Here is a 16,468-nt window from a genome sequence, read left to right on the forward strand (position 1 = left end):
AACAGCTAACCACCTGGAACAAAAACAAACAAATAGCCTGTGTGGAAACACACCCACCCTTCCCAGTACCTCATCCCCCAGTAAACCAACATGCTGAATCACAACATGTCTTTGTTCAGCAGGGCAGTGCTCAGTGAGGTTGTTGGCTGGTTAGTAATTATATCATAGGGGAATTTTAGGCCTACAAGCCATCAGTTAAAGTACATTTACATTTTCAATAACCCAAGTCCTTAAATCTATTTGCATAGTGTTGCTAACTTGCTCGTAGAGAATAGAGTGTGACTCATCAGGTAGGCTACATACATGTGAGGCGTGTGCCTGTCTTAGAGACATCTTATGGGTTAAAAATAGAAAATAGTGTAATTTTGCAGTCATTGGTCTTACCCAGGACTCAAGCCCCTCAGTAGTGGCCACAAACCATGTACCACAGAATGTTTAACCAAGCAGCTGGTGCAGATCACTAAACACAAAAGTATGTATACTGAATAAAAATATGAATGCTACATGTAACGTGTTGGTCCCATATACACAAAAAGATAATTTCTCTCAAATTTTTGGCACAAATTTGTTTACTAGTGAACAATTCTCCTTTGCCAAGATAATCCATCCACTTGACAGGTGTTGTATATCAAGAAGCTGATTAAACAGCATGATCATTGCACAGGTGTACCTTGTGCTGGTCACAATAAAAGGCCACTCTAAACTGTCCAGTTTTGTCATACAACAAAAGGCCACAGATGTATCAAATTTGTCTCAAGTTTTGAGGGAGCATGTAATTGGCATGCTGACTGCTGGAATGTCCACCAGAACTGTTGCCAGAGAATGTCATGTTCATTTCTCTACCATATTTGGTAGTACACCCAACTGGCCTCACAGCCACAGACCACAGGTAACCAATTGGCTGATTTCCTTATATGAACTGTAACTCAGTAAAATCGTTGAAATTGTTGCATGTTGCGTTTTTATATTTTTGTTCAGTATAACATGTACTAAATGTTACTTTGTGGTAATTTAGGTTAAAAGTATCCCATTTGTTTGTGTATTTATAATGACGGTATATGGAAGAACCAAGTTAAATGTTGATACATGAAACTGCAGAGGTCAGTTTCTCCCCAGAAATGATTTATCAACTGGACCTTGTTAGCCTGCACTCTGTCAGGAACAGGACTAACATTGTATCCATTATTTCAGAGCAGGCTTTTGATTAGCCCTCGTTTTAAAGGGTAATTTCCTGTATCCTGTTTGTGCCTGGTCCCACCTTCTTTACCTGGGAACTCCCTGTCACGCGCTGATACAAAACAACAGAATTGTGTGTGTGTGTGTGTGTGTGCGAGCACAAATGTGTCCGTGTTTCCAATCCCTTAGCTCTTAGCTACGCCACCATTTGATCTGTCAACAACAAGTCTTCATTGTGCCATAGGCAGGACTTGACATACTCTCAAACATAGGAGCTAGGCTTGATCCTGGACTGGTAATGCAACACAAGCACACCATTATTCTAGTAGTTAGAGCAGGCCACTCCAGCAGGAAGTGCACTGAATGACATCACAATGTAGCAGCTGTTCCAGGCTCTACTCCTCTACTCACCTGCCCATCGTAACTCTGACTTCAGACTGTAGAATGTTCACGTACCTATTATCACAACTGTTTTCTGAATAGGGTGAGGTGTAATTTACCTGCCACATGCTTTTCCGCACACAGCAGAAAAGTGTTGAAGCCATGCAGTGACTAGAGGGAATGGAGCATGTGAGATGGTGTGTGTGTCCACATGACTTTAATGTCTCTGTCTGTCTCTCTGTCTGTTTACTATTGACACCAGACATCTACATTCAGAGCCTGCCTGTGAATTATTTTAAGTCAGGCTTATGTTGTCTATGTTTGTTTCTCCAAAGTCGGTGTGTCTAAAGAGGAGTGTGACATTGGCAGTGTTTAACTAGGAATCTGCCACTGTTCTGATCGCTGGGATATTGGTTCGTCTTCTGACAGATTCACAAACTCATGTATTTTTGCTATCAACTTAACCATAGATTTTTCTTGTGCAAAAACAATCTACTGCACAGTACTTAGTCTTGTTGAGATTTTATTTTAGGTCTGGCATTTAAGTGTCTGCTGGTCAGACTTTTCAATGTTGCGTTATTTTCAGGTGTGTGTGTGTGTGTGTGGTTTCCGATTCTATGTGGTTCATGCTCTACAACATCCGCAGAGTACGACCCTGCCTCACACAGGAAGTGGCGCAGGTCCTAATCCAGGCACTTGTCATCTCCCGTCTGGATTACTGCAACTCGCTGTTGGCTGGGCTCCCTGCCTGTGCCATTAAACCCCTACAACTCATCCAGAACGCCACAGCCCGTCTGGTGTTCAACCTTCCCAAGTTCTCTCACGTCACCCCGCTCCTCCGCTCTCTCCACTGGCTTCCAGTTGAAGCTCGCATCCGCTACAAGACCATGGTGCTTGCCTACGGAGCTGTGAGGGGAACGGCACCTCAGTACCTCCAGGCTCTGATCAGGCCCTACACCCAAACAAGGGCACTGCGTTCATCCACCTCTGGCCTGCTCGCCTCCCTACCACTGAGGAAGTACAGTTCCCGCTCAGCCCAGTCAAAACTGTTCGCTGCTCTGGCCCCCAATGGTGGAACAAACTCCCTCACGACGCCAGGACAGCGGAGTCAATCACCACCTTCCGGAGACACCTGAAACCCCACCTCTTTAAGGAATACCTAGGATAGGATAAAGTAATCCTTCTCACCCCCCCCCCCCTTAAAAGATTTAGATGCACTATTGTAAAGTGGCTGTTCCACTGGATGTCATAAGCACCAATTTGTAAGTCGCTCTGGATAAGAGCGTCTGCTAAATGACTTAAATGTAATGTAAAAATGTAATGTGCATCGTGGAAATGTACATGTTAAAGGTTACAAACGTTATCATCATCCGCTGTGTCATATATCTCGTAGGGGTACCTGCCATCGCATCATCTAGCTCCGAGGATCTTCCCTCTGAGATGAGGTCATTCCCCAAACAATTGAATAAAATGTTATGCATTCTGTCTCTGTCTTACTTTCAGACTGTACTAGACTGAACTTGCTTTTGAGTAGGCCTACTGACAGCCATGTGGAAGAACAAACAGGGATAATTGGTCACACCCCTCCATCAACCTAATGTGTTTCCTCTGCAGCTTCCTGAAGATTCTACTGTACCATCATACTTCCAAAGTGACAGTTTTTGTGGTTGTGTAAAGTACCTGTTCAAGTATTATTGTCTATGTAAGATGGAACTTCATGTCTTTCACGTGGTGTGTGAGAGAGGTAGCCTATTTGACACATTCTTGTGGTATGTCGATAAAGTATTGACATAATACAAATGTTGAAAAGACCAAAGCTCATTTGATGGCCACATGGGGAAGCAGTAGCTGGTGGCACACTTAACACCCGTGTTAGAGGTTGTGTGTTTGTGTTAATCTGGTCTCATACCATGTGGCTCTGTAGTGTCCACACATCTGTAGACAGTCCACACAAGACCTGCCTATACACACAGAACACCTCCTCAGTCCTCCTGGTCAATTGGAACAAGCCATTGTCATGAAATGTTTCATTTCATAGCAGGACCTGCTGGGTGTGTAGCAGAGGTGGCTGGTGGGGGAGGACAGCTCATTATAATGAGTGGACTGGTATCAAACACGTGGAAAACCAGATGTGTTTTATACCATGACATTTATTTAGTTTCAGCCATTGCTATGAGCCCATCCTCTCCTTTTTTCTTTCTTTAAAAAAAAAGTGCCACCACTGGTGTACTGAAGCAATGGGTGTTTTCCATTTCCATACACAGTGAGAACCATGTTTGAGGCTGCCCCCTGGTGTAGCCTTCAGTGAAGTCCGTAGAGAGCAGCTTGATAGTGCCAGTGTATTCTTTCTTCTTTAGAGAGGAACAAGTTTGTCCACCCTCATTGTGTTGCTAAGCCTCTATTGGCTGAATGGCTTGCTAGTGGATGAGGTATTTTAACCATGTGCCCTTGAAATCTACCTATTGTTGGATAATGAATAATTCTCCACTGATACACCATGAGGGGAAAAAAAACTTTTTCTCAGCGGAACCTCAGACTTATTGTTAATTTTCTATGCGCTTTGATGTTCCCTCCAGCAGAAATGTTCTCATTCTAGGGGTTCCCTTTCATCTTTTAGCCCTCTAACGAGGCCAAATATGCCCATGCTAATATGTCAGCCCCTATGTGCCCCCTAAAGTCTCTGTTGCTCCATAGATAGTTATGTTGTCATAGCAACGATGGTAGGCATACACCCCAGGAAGTGCCCATGCACTAGTAATTAGACCTATAGGAATTGGCTGTTTGTTGTCACTGGGTCAGCATGTCCCACATGTGGTTTGTGGGACTGATTGATCCAGTATGTATTCTGGGATTTACCATCAAGTGCTGCAGCTGATCCAACCACCAGACATGATTGTATACCCAACTGTGAGAAAATAGGCCTATGGACTACAAAATGCACATGATTTTATTTGGTGTAACATGACGCTTTGGTGTAACATGATCAAGCTACGAATGATTGTATACAATTTGATAAATTACTGATTAACTCAAGTCTTGACACTCGGCAGCCTATTGATGTGTCAAACTTCTCATTTACAGTAGGCTACCACTCCTGAAAGCATTGGGTTTCCACAGTGCCTGGGCTTGGGCTTCTGTCCCGATTGTTTTTGGTCCAGCCCCGAACCTTTTGAGTTTGCATAACCACACATAATGCTGTGTAGTATTTAAACCAAATGTTTTTCCCGACAAATTTTGATGACAAAAATGAACAATACAATATATTGCACTAGGAAGTAGTAAGGTAATGCGCTAGGCAGTAGTACGGTTGTCACTCGTTAACACAGCAACAAAGTCATAATTATGGTTAAACTCCCACCCATTTCGAAAATGTATCTTCTTTAAAATCTGATTTTAAACCAAAACTCAAACACACTGCTAACCCTTCTTAACCCTAACCTTGAATTATGACCAAAAAAAATCATTTAGATTTGAGGGATTATGTAATGGGGAATCCCTGCAGTAGGCATTGCAAGATCCCTTGAAGTGACGCGGTAGCTACTGTGATTGACCAGGATTTTACAACGCAGTGGACCGTTCACGTCCCCTACAACTATAGCACCGTTTAGAAGGCATTAGCTTTCCATCCAATTGGTTAGATTTACATGCCAATATGATAAAATCCGCATAAAGAAAATATGCACATTTTCCCACGAGTTGTGTTTCCACCAAACGGACTGCAGATAATCAGTGCGTGACGAAGTGCAAACAAAAAAGTGTTCATGTACTACATTCAAAAAAATACATTTGTTACCATTGCATTTTCAACTGTACAGATAGTTTTGTCACAAACTGTTGCTTTTAAATGGGAAATGTGCCTACTCTGGTCTTGGCACATGCACGCTCGCCAACACATCGCAGATACAATGGGGGTAGGCTGTGTGGGTAGACAAGTCTACATGATTCCATTTTTAAGGATAATATTTACATTTGTAAAACCGCAGTCAATCATCATGTCACCAGAATTTAGACCCTCGATATTTATTGGAAAGGCATCAATATCACCGTGCACTTTCACCACCCAGTGAAGTTCATCATTTATGTCATCTGTAGCCAAATAAACTGCATGGTTTCCGGAGTCGTAGTGGGAGCACCACACATGTCATCTCGTGACTCCAAGTTTACTTCAATATGATGGTTGTTATATCAATAATTGCGCATAAAGGCGTTTCCACCGGCTCTTCTCGCATAATTTTACCGAAACAAAAAGATCCCACCATGTCGAACGAACAAATGATCTGTCAGCATTTATACAATTGTACAGAAACTTCCTTTCATCACAGCTTTCTGATTATTATTTTTTATATGGTATGACTTTACTCGCATAAAAACTGTGGCTGGAAACGTGGTTATTGTCATCATTCAGCAAAACACCTGTCATTCAGTCAATCTGCAGTTTAGCACAGCACAGAGCAAATACAGATATTCTGAGTTTATCATGTTGAACAGGCAGCAGTGAATGAGGTGGGAAGGGCAGAATAGCCAGAAAGTAAAAGTGCAGCAGCAGTTTGCACAAGCTTGCGTTTGTTCTCAGCATCAGTTATTTAAAGCAACAATGCCTGAGGGGGTGTAGTATATGGCCGATATACGCGGAGTGCTAGGACACAGCCCTTAGCCGTGGTATATTGGCCATATACCACAAACCCCTGAGATGCCTTATTGCTATTATAAACTGATTATCAACCTAATTAGAGCAGAAAAATAAATGTTTTGTCATACCCGTGGTGAATGGTCTATTATAAACTGTGTGGTTCGAGACCTGAATGCTGATTGATTGAAAGCCATGGTATATCAAACCGTATACCATGGGTATGACAAAACATTTGTATTTTTACTGCTCTAATTACGTTGGTAACCAGTTTATAGCAATAAGGCACCTCAGGGGGTTGTGATATATGGCCAATATACGACGGTTAAGGGCTGTTCTTATGTACGACGCAACGCGGAGTGCTAGGACACAGCCCTTGGCCATGGTATATTGGCCATATATCACAAACCCCCGCAATATTCCACGGCTAAGGGCTGTGTCCTAGCACTTCGCGTTGCGTCGTACCTGGAACAGCCCTTAACCGTCGTGTATATAGGCCATATACCACACCCCCTCGAGACATATTGCTTAAATACCCCATGTCTGTCAGCCAATCAGCATTCAGGGCTCGAACCACCCAGTTTATATTTAACAGTAAATTTTGTGAATAGGCAAGTTAAGGATGTTATAAGTCATATTAGGAAAAAGTGTTTATTTCCAGCGAGTTTATTTCATGGGTTTAATTTCTGTAGCTACGGTACTTATTTATTTGACCTTTTATTTAACTAGGCAAGTCAATTAAGAACACATTCTTATTTTCAATGACGGCCTAGGAACAGTGGGGTTAACTACCATGTTCAGGGGCAGAACGACAGATTTTTACCTTGGCAGCTCGGGGATTCAATCTTGCAACCTTTTGGTTACAAATCCAATGCTCTAACCACGAGGCTACCTGCCGCCCCATATAGTGTAGCTCGGCTGGCAAGCCACGTTGCTAGCTAGCTCAGACTGAAGAGATTTGTTTTTCTGACTAAATCACATACGGTATCTTCTGACAGCGCCCCGCTGTGGACTGACGCTGAACGTTACTACAGCTTGAAATAAACCAGGCCAAGTCAGGAAGTGCCGTCGCCCTTTAAAACAAACTGGTGACATGTAACTCTACCTTGCAGATGAGCCCAGGAGGAAGACAGATGAGAACAGCAGGTCAGTGGAACACTTAGAACAGCAGGCCAGTGGAACACTTAGAACAGCAGGCCAGTGGAACACTTAAAAACAGCACCTGGAACAGCAGTAGCCAGAGGCAACTGATAGGGAAGAAGATGATTTAGGTGGCCCAGACACCGGCCCAAAACAAGTTAAACTACCCTAGTATCCCCTTGACCATTTTTGGATTGAAAAACTAAAGAGACACACCAGATACAGAGACAGCAACAGAAGAGTAGATGATGGAGAGACACCAGACAAGACACAGAGACAGCAACAGAAGATAAGGATATGATGGAGGGACACATCAGACAAGACATAGACCAGAACAGAAGAATACGTGATGGAGAGAGATACCAGAATAACAAAATGGGCCATGACAGAAGAGGATAGACAAAGGAGAAATGAACAAACAAACACGAGACAGCAACAGACAAGACGCAGACGGCAACAGACAAGACGCAGACAGCAACAGACAAGTGACGAAAGGGATGCAGAGAGAACAGAGGTGGGTTGAGCACACATTAGACTGTATCACTTCAAGCTGCTCTATATATTCTAATTAGTTTTATTTATTTGCACAAATTATAACAGGCGAGACACAGACAGTGAACAAGTACAACATGGTTTACAAAGAATTTGCAGGTGAGGTGAAAAGGTCTGTAATTACAATTTACACCATTTTTACAACCAGGACAGGATGATGAGAGAGGAGGGTAGACAAAAGAGACCTCAGCATAAAAAATGGAAGTGAAAAGGTATGGAGGCTTTTGGCAATACACTGTGGATGTATGCGTTTCAGAGTAGATGGTATTCTATGGTAGAGAGAACCACAGTAGCTAGTGTAATTGAGTACTGGCAGTGTCTGCTGTGCCAGGAGGGAAGGTGCAAGTTACCTGAAAAATATCTAGTCTTTCAATGTTCTCAAAATGCACCAAATTCATCCATTTAGCTGTTTAAATTATTATTTATTTTTTTGCAGGGGGAGGATTCCCCAGGGCCCCCCTACTGGCTTTGGGCTATGCTCCGAATGTTTTTAAATCCTAGAAATGCCCCTGGGCTTTATAGCTCTGAGGCTCCACCACAGAACATGCCATCTTGGGAGCCCACAAGCTCTGGCTCCATTGGGCAGGGGGAGTCCTTATGCTGAATGTTCTCTATTTTATTTCTTGGGCTGGTTTTTCATCAGCCCGTTTTTAGTAGCTCTCCACTGGCTGCGCTAATTACAGGGCTCCCGGCAGCACTTTGAGTCAGCTCGTTCTGGCTCTTGAGAAAAAGCAGTGCGCCTGATTCTCACGAGTAGATAAACCACACGCATATAGTTCCGCACTGACAGAACCAGTCAGCCAACTTCATTGGGACATTCCGCATCGAAAGAGACAACGTCACCCGGGACAGGACACTATGAGCAGCACCATCTGATTAGAGGTTGCTCAAGAGCGCATCCCTATTATGGATGTTTTTTTTTTAAAAACTTTTTTTAAAACTTAGGCTACAGTCATGCTTCGTGTCAATTTAGGCAGTTGGTAGCCTGTTCCATGTGGTTATTCCTCACCTCACCACTGCATATAACCGGGCAATTTACGAGATTGTTGTTCACGGGCAGTGGCACCTGTGCGACTGTAAAGAGGAGCTAACTTGCGTTTCTGCAGTCCTGTTCAAGTAGGCTATAATTGGTTGACCGTACTCTCAAGTTTGGCGGAAAGGACTATGCTGTAGCAGAACAGAGAGGTGAGGAGAACGCAAACCGGGGATTACCGGTCGGTCAGCGGTTACCGGAGAGGATGGGATACTTTTACTAGTGCATTCACTGGAAAGGAAAGGAGACACGCCATGGCTGTGGACGGTAATAGAGATCTAATAGTTTTGCATGCGGACATCTCAAATATCATCTCCCATATTCTCCTCTAATAGCCTTTTTTTGTTGTTGTCGGTAACTAGGCCTATTAACTACAGGCTATTCGATGTGCAGGCTAAGCTAAACAAGTGTACATAAGTTTTGCTGAATTTGCCTGACCGGTTTTCCATCTTATTTACTTAGGCTTCAACATTCAGTTGGGATTTTGTAGCCGAATAAGACACCGCTGTTCAGACCTTGTGGTGCTGAAATGGACAGCGACTTAAGGGTGACAGTGGCAACTGACCGCAGTCCATTTCTTTCAAGTAGTAGCCTATTTTGATCACTTATGACCGTCTTTAAGTGAAATCGAATTACATTGGGTACATTTTCTAAGTAGCATAATTTCTTATTTGTGGAAAAACATGACATGGCCAAAAGTATGTCCACTAGATGTTGGAACATTGCTTTGGGGACATTCTTCCATTAGAGCATTAGTGAGGTTGGGCACGCAGTCTGTGTTCCAATTCATCCCAAATGTGTTCGATGGGGTTGAGGTCAGGGCTCTGTGCAGGCCAGTCAAGCTGTTCCACACCGATCTCAAAAAACAATTTCTGTATGAACCTCACTTTGTGCATGGGGGCATTGTCATGCTGAACCAGGAAAGTGCCTTCGCCAAACTGTTTCCACAAAGTTGGAACAGAATTGTCTAGAATGTAATTATATGCTGTACTGTTAAGATCTCCTAGCCTGAACCATGAAAAACAGCTACAGACCATTATTCCTCCTCCACCAAACATTACAGTTGGCATTATGCACTGGGGCAGGTAGCGTTCTCCTGGTGTCTGCCAAAACCCAGATTCGTCCGTTGGACTGCTAGATGGTGAATAATGATTCATTACTCTAGAGAACGCATTTCCACTGCTCCAGAGTCCAATGGCTGCAAGGTTTACACCACTCCAGCCAACGCTTGGCATTGCATATGGTGATCTTGGGCTTTTGTGCGGCAGCTCTGTCATTGAAACCCATTTCATGAAGCTCCTGATGAACAGTTATTGTGCTGATGTTGCTTCCAAAGGCAGTTTGGAACTCTGTAATGAGTGTTGAAACCAAGAACAGATGATTTTTGAGCTTGTATGGCTTACCACTTCGCGGGGGAGTCACATTAATAGCCTTTACAATTGACCAGGGCAGATCTAGCAGGGCAGACATTTGAACTGACTTGTTGGAAAGGTGGCATCCTATAACGGTACCATGTTTAAAGTCACTGAGCTCTCCAGTAAGGCCATGCTACTGCCAATGTTTGTCTATGGAGATTGCATGGCTGTGTGCTCGATTTTATTCACCTGTCAGCAACTGGTGTGGATGAAATCACTGAATCCACTAATTTGAAGGAGTATCCACATACCTTTGTATATATAGTGTATGTGTAGGCCTATTATTAAAGTGACTAAGTGTCTTATGAAGACATACACACATGCCCCATGCTGAAGAGGTTTGATATAAAAGGGTTGTGCTCATTATGGCAATGTTCTTCACCAGTGACATTGGAATGGCTTGAGTTGATAACAAGAGCTGCCTTTGCAGAGCCCGGCTCTGTTGGGGGTCTGTGATAAGGGGGATGCTGAATGATGCAGAGGAGGGGTACAAGCAAGAGAGCCAAAAACTCACCCTTTCATCTCCTCTGTCTCTTATTCTGTCCTCATTTCAATTAAACCTTCTGTGTCATTTAGAGGAGACATTTTAATGAGCATCACGCACATGCACTCACACATGCGCACACTCTGACACACACTCTGCTGAAAACATTGCCTCCAACACAGCCAGAAAATCAACCCAATCTGGCACAGAATCAGTAATGACCTGTGGCTGGTTGCCAGGTTCGGTTTCAGTAATGGTGTGTTTACTCTAGCTAGCACCTTTTCCCTTCATTATGTTACTGAAGAGACACCTGCTGCCTGCAGAGTGGGATAGGGTGTGTGTCTGCCAGTAATTTAGCATAATGATGAGCGATTGGCACATCTGTCGTATATACATCCTATATGATTTATATGCAGTAGTCCATATGACGTTCCCATAATTCCCTGGGAGCTATCTGGGTGAAAGTTGAAATCCCTTTGAACAACAGCTTGTAACGACTAAGTTTACTGGCTCCACTATTATAACACGTGCCTGGGCTGCCTGAAAAAACACCTAGTAATGATGTTTGAGATCATCTCTCAATGAGTAGGCACACCTTTTAGTCCTTTGGTACACGCAGGGTTGGGTAGGTTACTTTCTAAATGTAATCTGTTACTAGTTACCTGTCCAAAATTATAATCATTCATGTAACTTTTGGATTACCCAAACTCAGTAATGTAATCTGGTTACTTTTGGATTACTTACTCTTAAAAGGCATTCGATTTTTGTGGTAACGTAACTGATTTAGTTTTTTTCTTCTTCATGTAATCAGTTATTCCCAACACAAGGATATTTTTCCAGATCTCACATGCCTTTTTAGGGCAAATTACAGACTTTGAGGGTGTTTCAAGTAAGAACCACGAGCTTGTGTATTGGCTACTAGCACTGTTCACTCATTTCTCATTTCTCTCTCGCTTCTTATCTTCTAGCAGCCTCCAGTTTCAGTTTCTGCCGGCCTGCTGTGGAGTATAGGGCACTGCCTGAGGACTTCAAGCACCTGAGTCGACAGACGGGAGGGAACCTCACCTGGCATGACGGGCGTGGTCAGAAAACAGCAGGGGGCCGGACAGTGAAGCTGCTCCAACAGCCTGGGACAGAGAGCTATCAGGTAGAGTACCTCAACTACTCTGGATCTCTGTGATTTTCTGCATATCATACCATGATCACAGATCAGATGCAAAATCAAATTGTATTGTTTGCATACACATATTTAGCAGATGCTATTGGGGGTGTAGGGAAATCCATGTTACCCCATTTCTGTATTGCTTTTCAGCCATGATGATAATGTATGTCTTTTTGTGCTTTATCTGCTTCTCGTCATCCACCCCATCTCTCATCATTGTAGGCCTATTCTAGATGCACATGCAAATAAGAAAAGGAAAGAGCTTCCTAGGTTTTCATTCATCTCAGATCAGTCTAAGAAAGCCTTTGTTTTCCATTATTAGTTTATGTGTACAGTATGTAAGCTTCTCTCCAGCCCTCTGTCGCATGCCAACATAAAGGCTTCTCTCTTCACAAAGAAAAAATATTTAAAAAATAATCTGACAAATGCAATGCGCTATCTGGTGACCATCCATTGTTCCAACATGAGCAGCACTTTGTTTGTGGAGAATGGAAGATGCTGTTAACCCAGAGGGCTATGAGGCACTCAGCCGGTCCAGCATTTTAGAATGGATTTAAATAGAACTGCTGGCCTTCCTATGTGCAGAAGCACCAGCACTTGTCTGTGGACTAAGGGCTTAAAGGGGCATTATAAACTGGGTGGTTCCAGCCCTGAATTCTGATTGACTGACAGCCGTGGTATATGAGACCGTATACCATGGGTATGACAAAACATTTACTTTTACTGCTCTAATTACTTTACTAACCAGTTTATAATAGCAATACGGCACCTCAGGTGTTTGTGGTATATGGCCAATATACCACGGCTAATGGCTGTATCCAGGCACTCCGTGATGCGTTGTGCCTAAGAACAGTCCTTAGCCATGGTATATTAGCCATATACCACACCCCCTTATTGTTTAAATATACTGTATGAAATATAATGGCTGTAGTGAACCTTACAATACGTGCTTTTACGGATACGTTTTCTAACAAAGCATGTCTAGCTATTTCAAGTAATGTTATCTGATATATTATGGTATCTCCTTCATGTGGTATTACAGCACAGTGCACCTTTTGTGTTCTAAATTTACTTTTAAATCCTGCTATTGTAATTTTGACATGCCTGGTTGTTGACCAATTAATGAAAAATAATTCTCACCTTTAAATTGGGGTTTCTGAGTACCCTACAAATTTGGGTTGATGACAGAGGTACATAGTTTTTTTGCAACCGTTTTTTCAATCCCCTTGCATGTATGCATGCATAGGCTTCACTCTTTGTGTCTTTCACTATCACTGCAATATGTTACAGAATTTTGTATCATGAATGTCTGTGCTAAAAAATGCAGGGAGGGTAAGGGGGGGGCTAGCACTAGCATGTTGCGTTCCAACCTTTTGAACTTTACGCGGGGCTGCTCTACTCTGGAGAAGAAGATCAGAGCAGAGGGAACACTGCATTCATAGATTTTTTTTTAAGTGAATGAATGATCAAAGGCTTCATTTGATTAGTCACCCACATCCTGCTCAGATTCCAAAGGAATGAATTTGGTCGTTGGATACGACTGACCCACATGCACCTTGGTCTGATGCTGATGCTTAATTCCTCACAAAACTATGCTCTCTGATCTTCGGGCTTCATATGTATGTATGCTTTGATCTGCAGGGGGACCTTTTTATATGATAGTCCTTGTTAGTAATGGGTTTAGTGTGTGTGCTTTTGTCAGAAGTGCAGTGGTTGCAGAGAAAGTAGTATGTGACCATAAATAAAGGAAAGTCACATGCATCATATCTGTGTGGCTAACATCATGAAAGTGGTCCCTGGTTAGGGTCACAGAATTAACATTTAAGGAAGGACCTCTGGGTGTCTGAACAGATTCCTTGATGGATGTGCTTATGTCTGACTGGAGTGGTCATCCCTTGGGGTACTCAAGGTTAAAACACTGTACGTACAAGCAGTAGCGGGCCATTACAGAAACGTTCTCTGTGTGCGTGCTCATGTTTCCAGCATCGTTCAGGTGACTCCTATGGAATCTACCACACCAGCCCCACCCAGCCCAGTCTGATCCGACCTGTGGTGTTGTGGACTCAGCAGGACGTCTGCCGATGGTTGAAGAAACACTGTCCTCACAACTACCTGACCTACGTAGAGGCCTTCTCTCATCATGCCATCACAGGTATCAACCAGGAAAAATGCACTAACACAAATCAGCATTTCCAGTCCTAAAATGAGAGTGGAATGCAGTTGACGTGAGTGGCTGGCAGAGTAGTGTCAGTTGACTCAATAGGCTTGCTGGGATTTACCCTTCATGCCATCACAGGTATCAACTACTGCACGAGCACAAAAACCATCATTCATAATAATATTAAACTGCGAGTAAAATCCACAGTACAGCGGGTGTGGGTGAGTGAATTGCTAAGCTTTTAATGACAGCCTCCTCTCTCTGCTCCCTGTCAGGCCGTGCTCTGTTGCGTCTGAATGGAGATAAGTTGGAGAGGATGGGCTTGGTGCAGGAGACGCTGAGGCAGGGGCTCCTACATCAGGTGCTTCAACTGCAGGTGCAAGAGGAGGAACGTAATTTGCATTTCCTTAGCAGAGGTGAATACTGAGTTGTTTTTTTGTATCGTGATTATGTGTAAGATGACTGGTTAAGTTTGGATGCCATTCTAACAGTTACTGTTTTCCCCCCTCATATTTTAGGTGGCTCTTTTGGGAACCTGTCGTAACATGAATATTATTTTCCTAACTGGGCTGTTTACACTGAACACTGGAAAAATGTATTCAACGGTGTGCATGCAGGTAGACTACTGTATAACGGTCAGAATTCATACGAATCACATGGAAACCATGAACTTTAAAGAGGACACATGGGATGATCACATGCAGCATCAAACTTGGATGGGACAATCAATAGAGCACAGCCCCAAGTTTACAAAGTTGGGTATCTGTTTTCCATCAACCAAATCTGTCTCGACTGAAGACTATAATCATGATTATCGACTTTGTCAGGATTGGTTGTGTCTTGTAGCCATTTGTATGCTATTCTATGTTTTACCCTAACAGTTGCAAGGTTGTGAATGATTCCTTTTTGTCTCACTGTTTCTTTAGAAGTATCTTATAGATTCAGTGTTTAATTGTGAATACACTCTAATCTGGATTTTCAAATGGGTTTATTTTAAAAATATTTTTGTGAGATGCATTTTTGGGTAAAGGCTCATTATTTCTGACAAATAAAATGTATTTTACATTGGTTTACATGGTTTTTGTGTATCATCTGACTGGAGATAAACTACATTACCCACTATCCTCATCTAAGATAGTATTCCTACTGAATGCCACTGGTGGTTCCTCAGAGGAGGAAGGGGAGGACCATCCATCCTCAGTGAATTTCATAAATACAACTAGTGAAACATTAAAGTTAACCTTTTTAGATAAAACTATACTAAATCCATTCACGTCACTAAATAATTAAAACACACTGTTTTGCAATGTTCTACAGTAGCCTCAATAGCACTCTGTAGGGTAGCACCATGGTGTAGCCAGAGGACAGCTAGTTTCCATCCTCCTCCAGGTACATTGACTTCAATTTAAAAAACTAGGAGGCTAATGGTTCTCACCCCCTTCCATAGACTTGCACAGTAACTATGACAACTTCCAGACGATGTCCTCCAACCTATCAGAGCTCTTGCAGTATGAACTGACATGTTGTCCACCTAATCAAACAATCAGATAATAAATCTAGTACTGAAAGCTACAACTAGCAAGCACTGCAGTGCATAAAATGTAAGCAGTTAACTCCAAGATAAAGACAAAAGTTAAACAGTTTAGAACAAATACATTTCTTTAAAAATGAAGGAGAAGCAAGAGAGCTATATTTCAGTGGGGGGTTTTTCACTTTCACTTAGAATATAGTTTAGCCTACTCAAACACCTGGCTCAAAAAGAAAGAGATGCTATGTTGGATAGCCATAGCCAGCTAGCTAACACTGGAACCCTTCCAAGTCAAGGCTTTTGGTTTTATTAATTTATTGCCACCGGGGACCGCCGGTGAAAATGCTTTCTGACTGTACACTGTACTGCATGATTGTAGTGGATTTACTAACGCGTTAGTTCTAGTAGCTATGTTGGCTATGATGTTAGCTAATATGATCACTATGAATTAGGTTGTGTGTAGCGGTTAGTGGATATGATATAAAGGTTTGGCTTGTATAATTCCTTCTCGCATCTACATGCTCTCCTCCTCTCACCTTTTCCCTTTGCTTGTGGACTTCAGTGCACAACACATCAGCTGTCTGTGACCAGGTGGAAAAAAACGTTCCAAGGAGAAATATTATCATGCTGTTGGTATGTGGCTGCTATCCAGACTGTATCACATCCAGCCGTGATTGGGAGTCCTATAGGGAACCGCTCAATTGGCCTCATCTGGGTTTGGCCGGGGAAGGCCGTCAATTTAAATAAGAATTTGTTCTTAACTGACTTGCCTAGTTAAATAAAGGTTAAATGAAATATGGTGAACTGTGTTT

General features: G+C 42.7%; 1 protein-coding gene across 2 annotated transcripts; it reads left to right on the forward strand.

Moving 5' to 3' along the window:
* Positions 1–8,695: 8,695 nt before the first annotated feature.
* On the forward strand, positions 8,696–15,201 carry LOC118359464 (sterile alpha motif domain-containing protein 10-like). 2 transcript variants are annotated; one of them, XM_052482609.1, is made up of 5 exons: positions 8,696–9,176; positions 11,780–11,955; positions 13,954–14,122; positions 14,404–14,544; positions 14,647–15,201. In XM_052482609.1, the coding sequence occupies exons 1-5, from the start codon at positions 9,164–9,166 to the stop codon at positions 14,670–14,672; spliced, it is 525 nt and encodes a 174-aa protein (XP_052338569.1). In that variant the 5' UTR covers positions 8,696–9,163; the 3' UTR covers positions 14,673–15,201. The 2 variants fall into 2 exon arrangements, with proteins under 2 accessions (XP_052338569.1, XP_035593875.1); XM_035737982.2 differs by having other exon boundaries at positions 8,697–9,176; positions 11,777–11,955.
* Positions 15,202–16,468: the final 1,267 nt, after the last annotated feature.

Source organism: Oncorhynchus keta, chromosome 27, assembly GCF_023373465.1.
Source record: "Oncorhynchus keta strain PuntledgeMale-10-30-2019 chromosome 27, Oket_V2, whole genome shotgun sequence".
Classification (NCBI taxonomy): domain Eukaryota; kingdom Metazoa; phylum Chordata; class Actinopteri; order Salmoniformes; family Salmonidae; genus Oncorhynchus; species Oncorhynchus keta.

What these genes read in the sequence shown, in the direction of transcription:
- LOC118359464 (XM_035737982.2), top strand. An exon ending in CTGGGACAGAGAGCTATCAG is followed by an intron (nt 11,956 to 13,953) that starts GTAGAGTACCTC and finishes TCATGTTTCCAG; the next exon opens with CATCGTTCAGGTGACTCCTA. An exon ending in CTCTCATCATGCCATCACAG is followed by an intron (nt 14,123 to 14,403) that starts GTATCAACCAGG and finishes GCTCCCTGTCAG; the next exon opens with GCCGTGCTCTGTTGCGTCTG.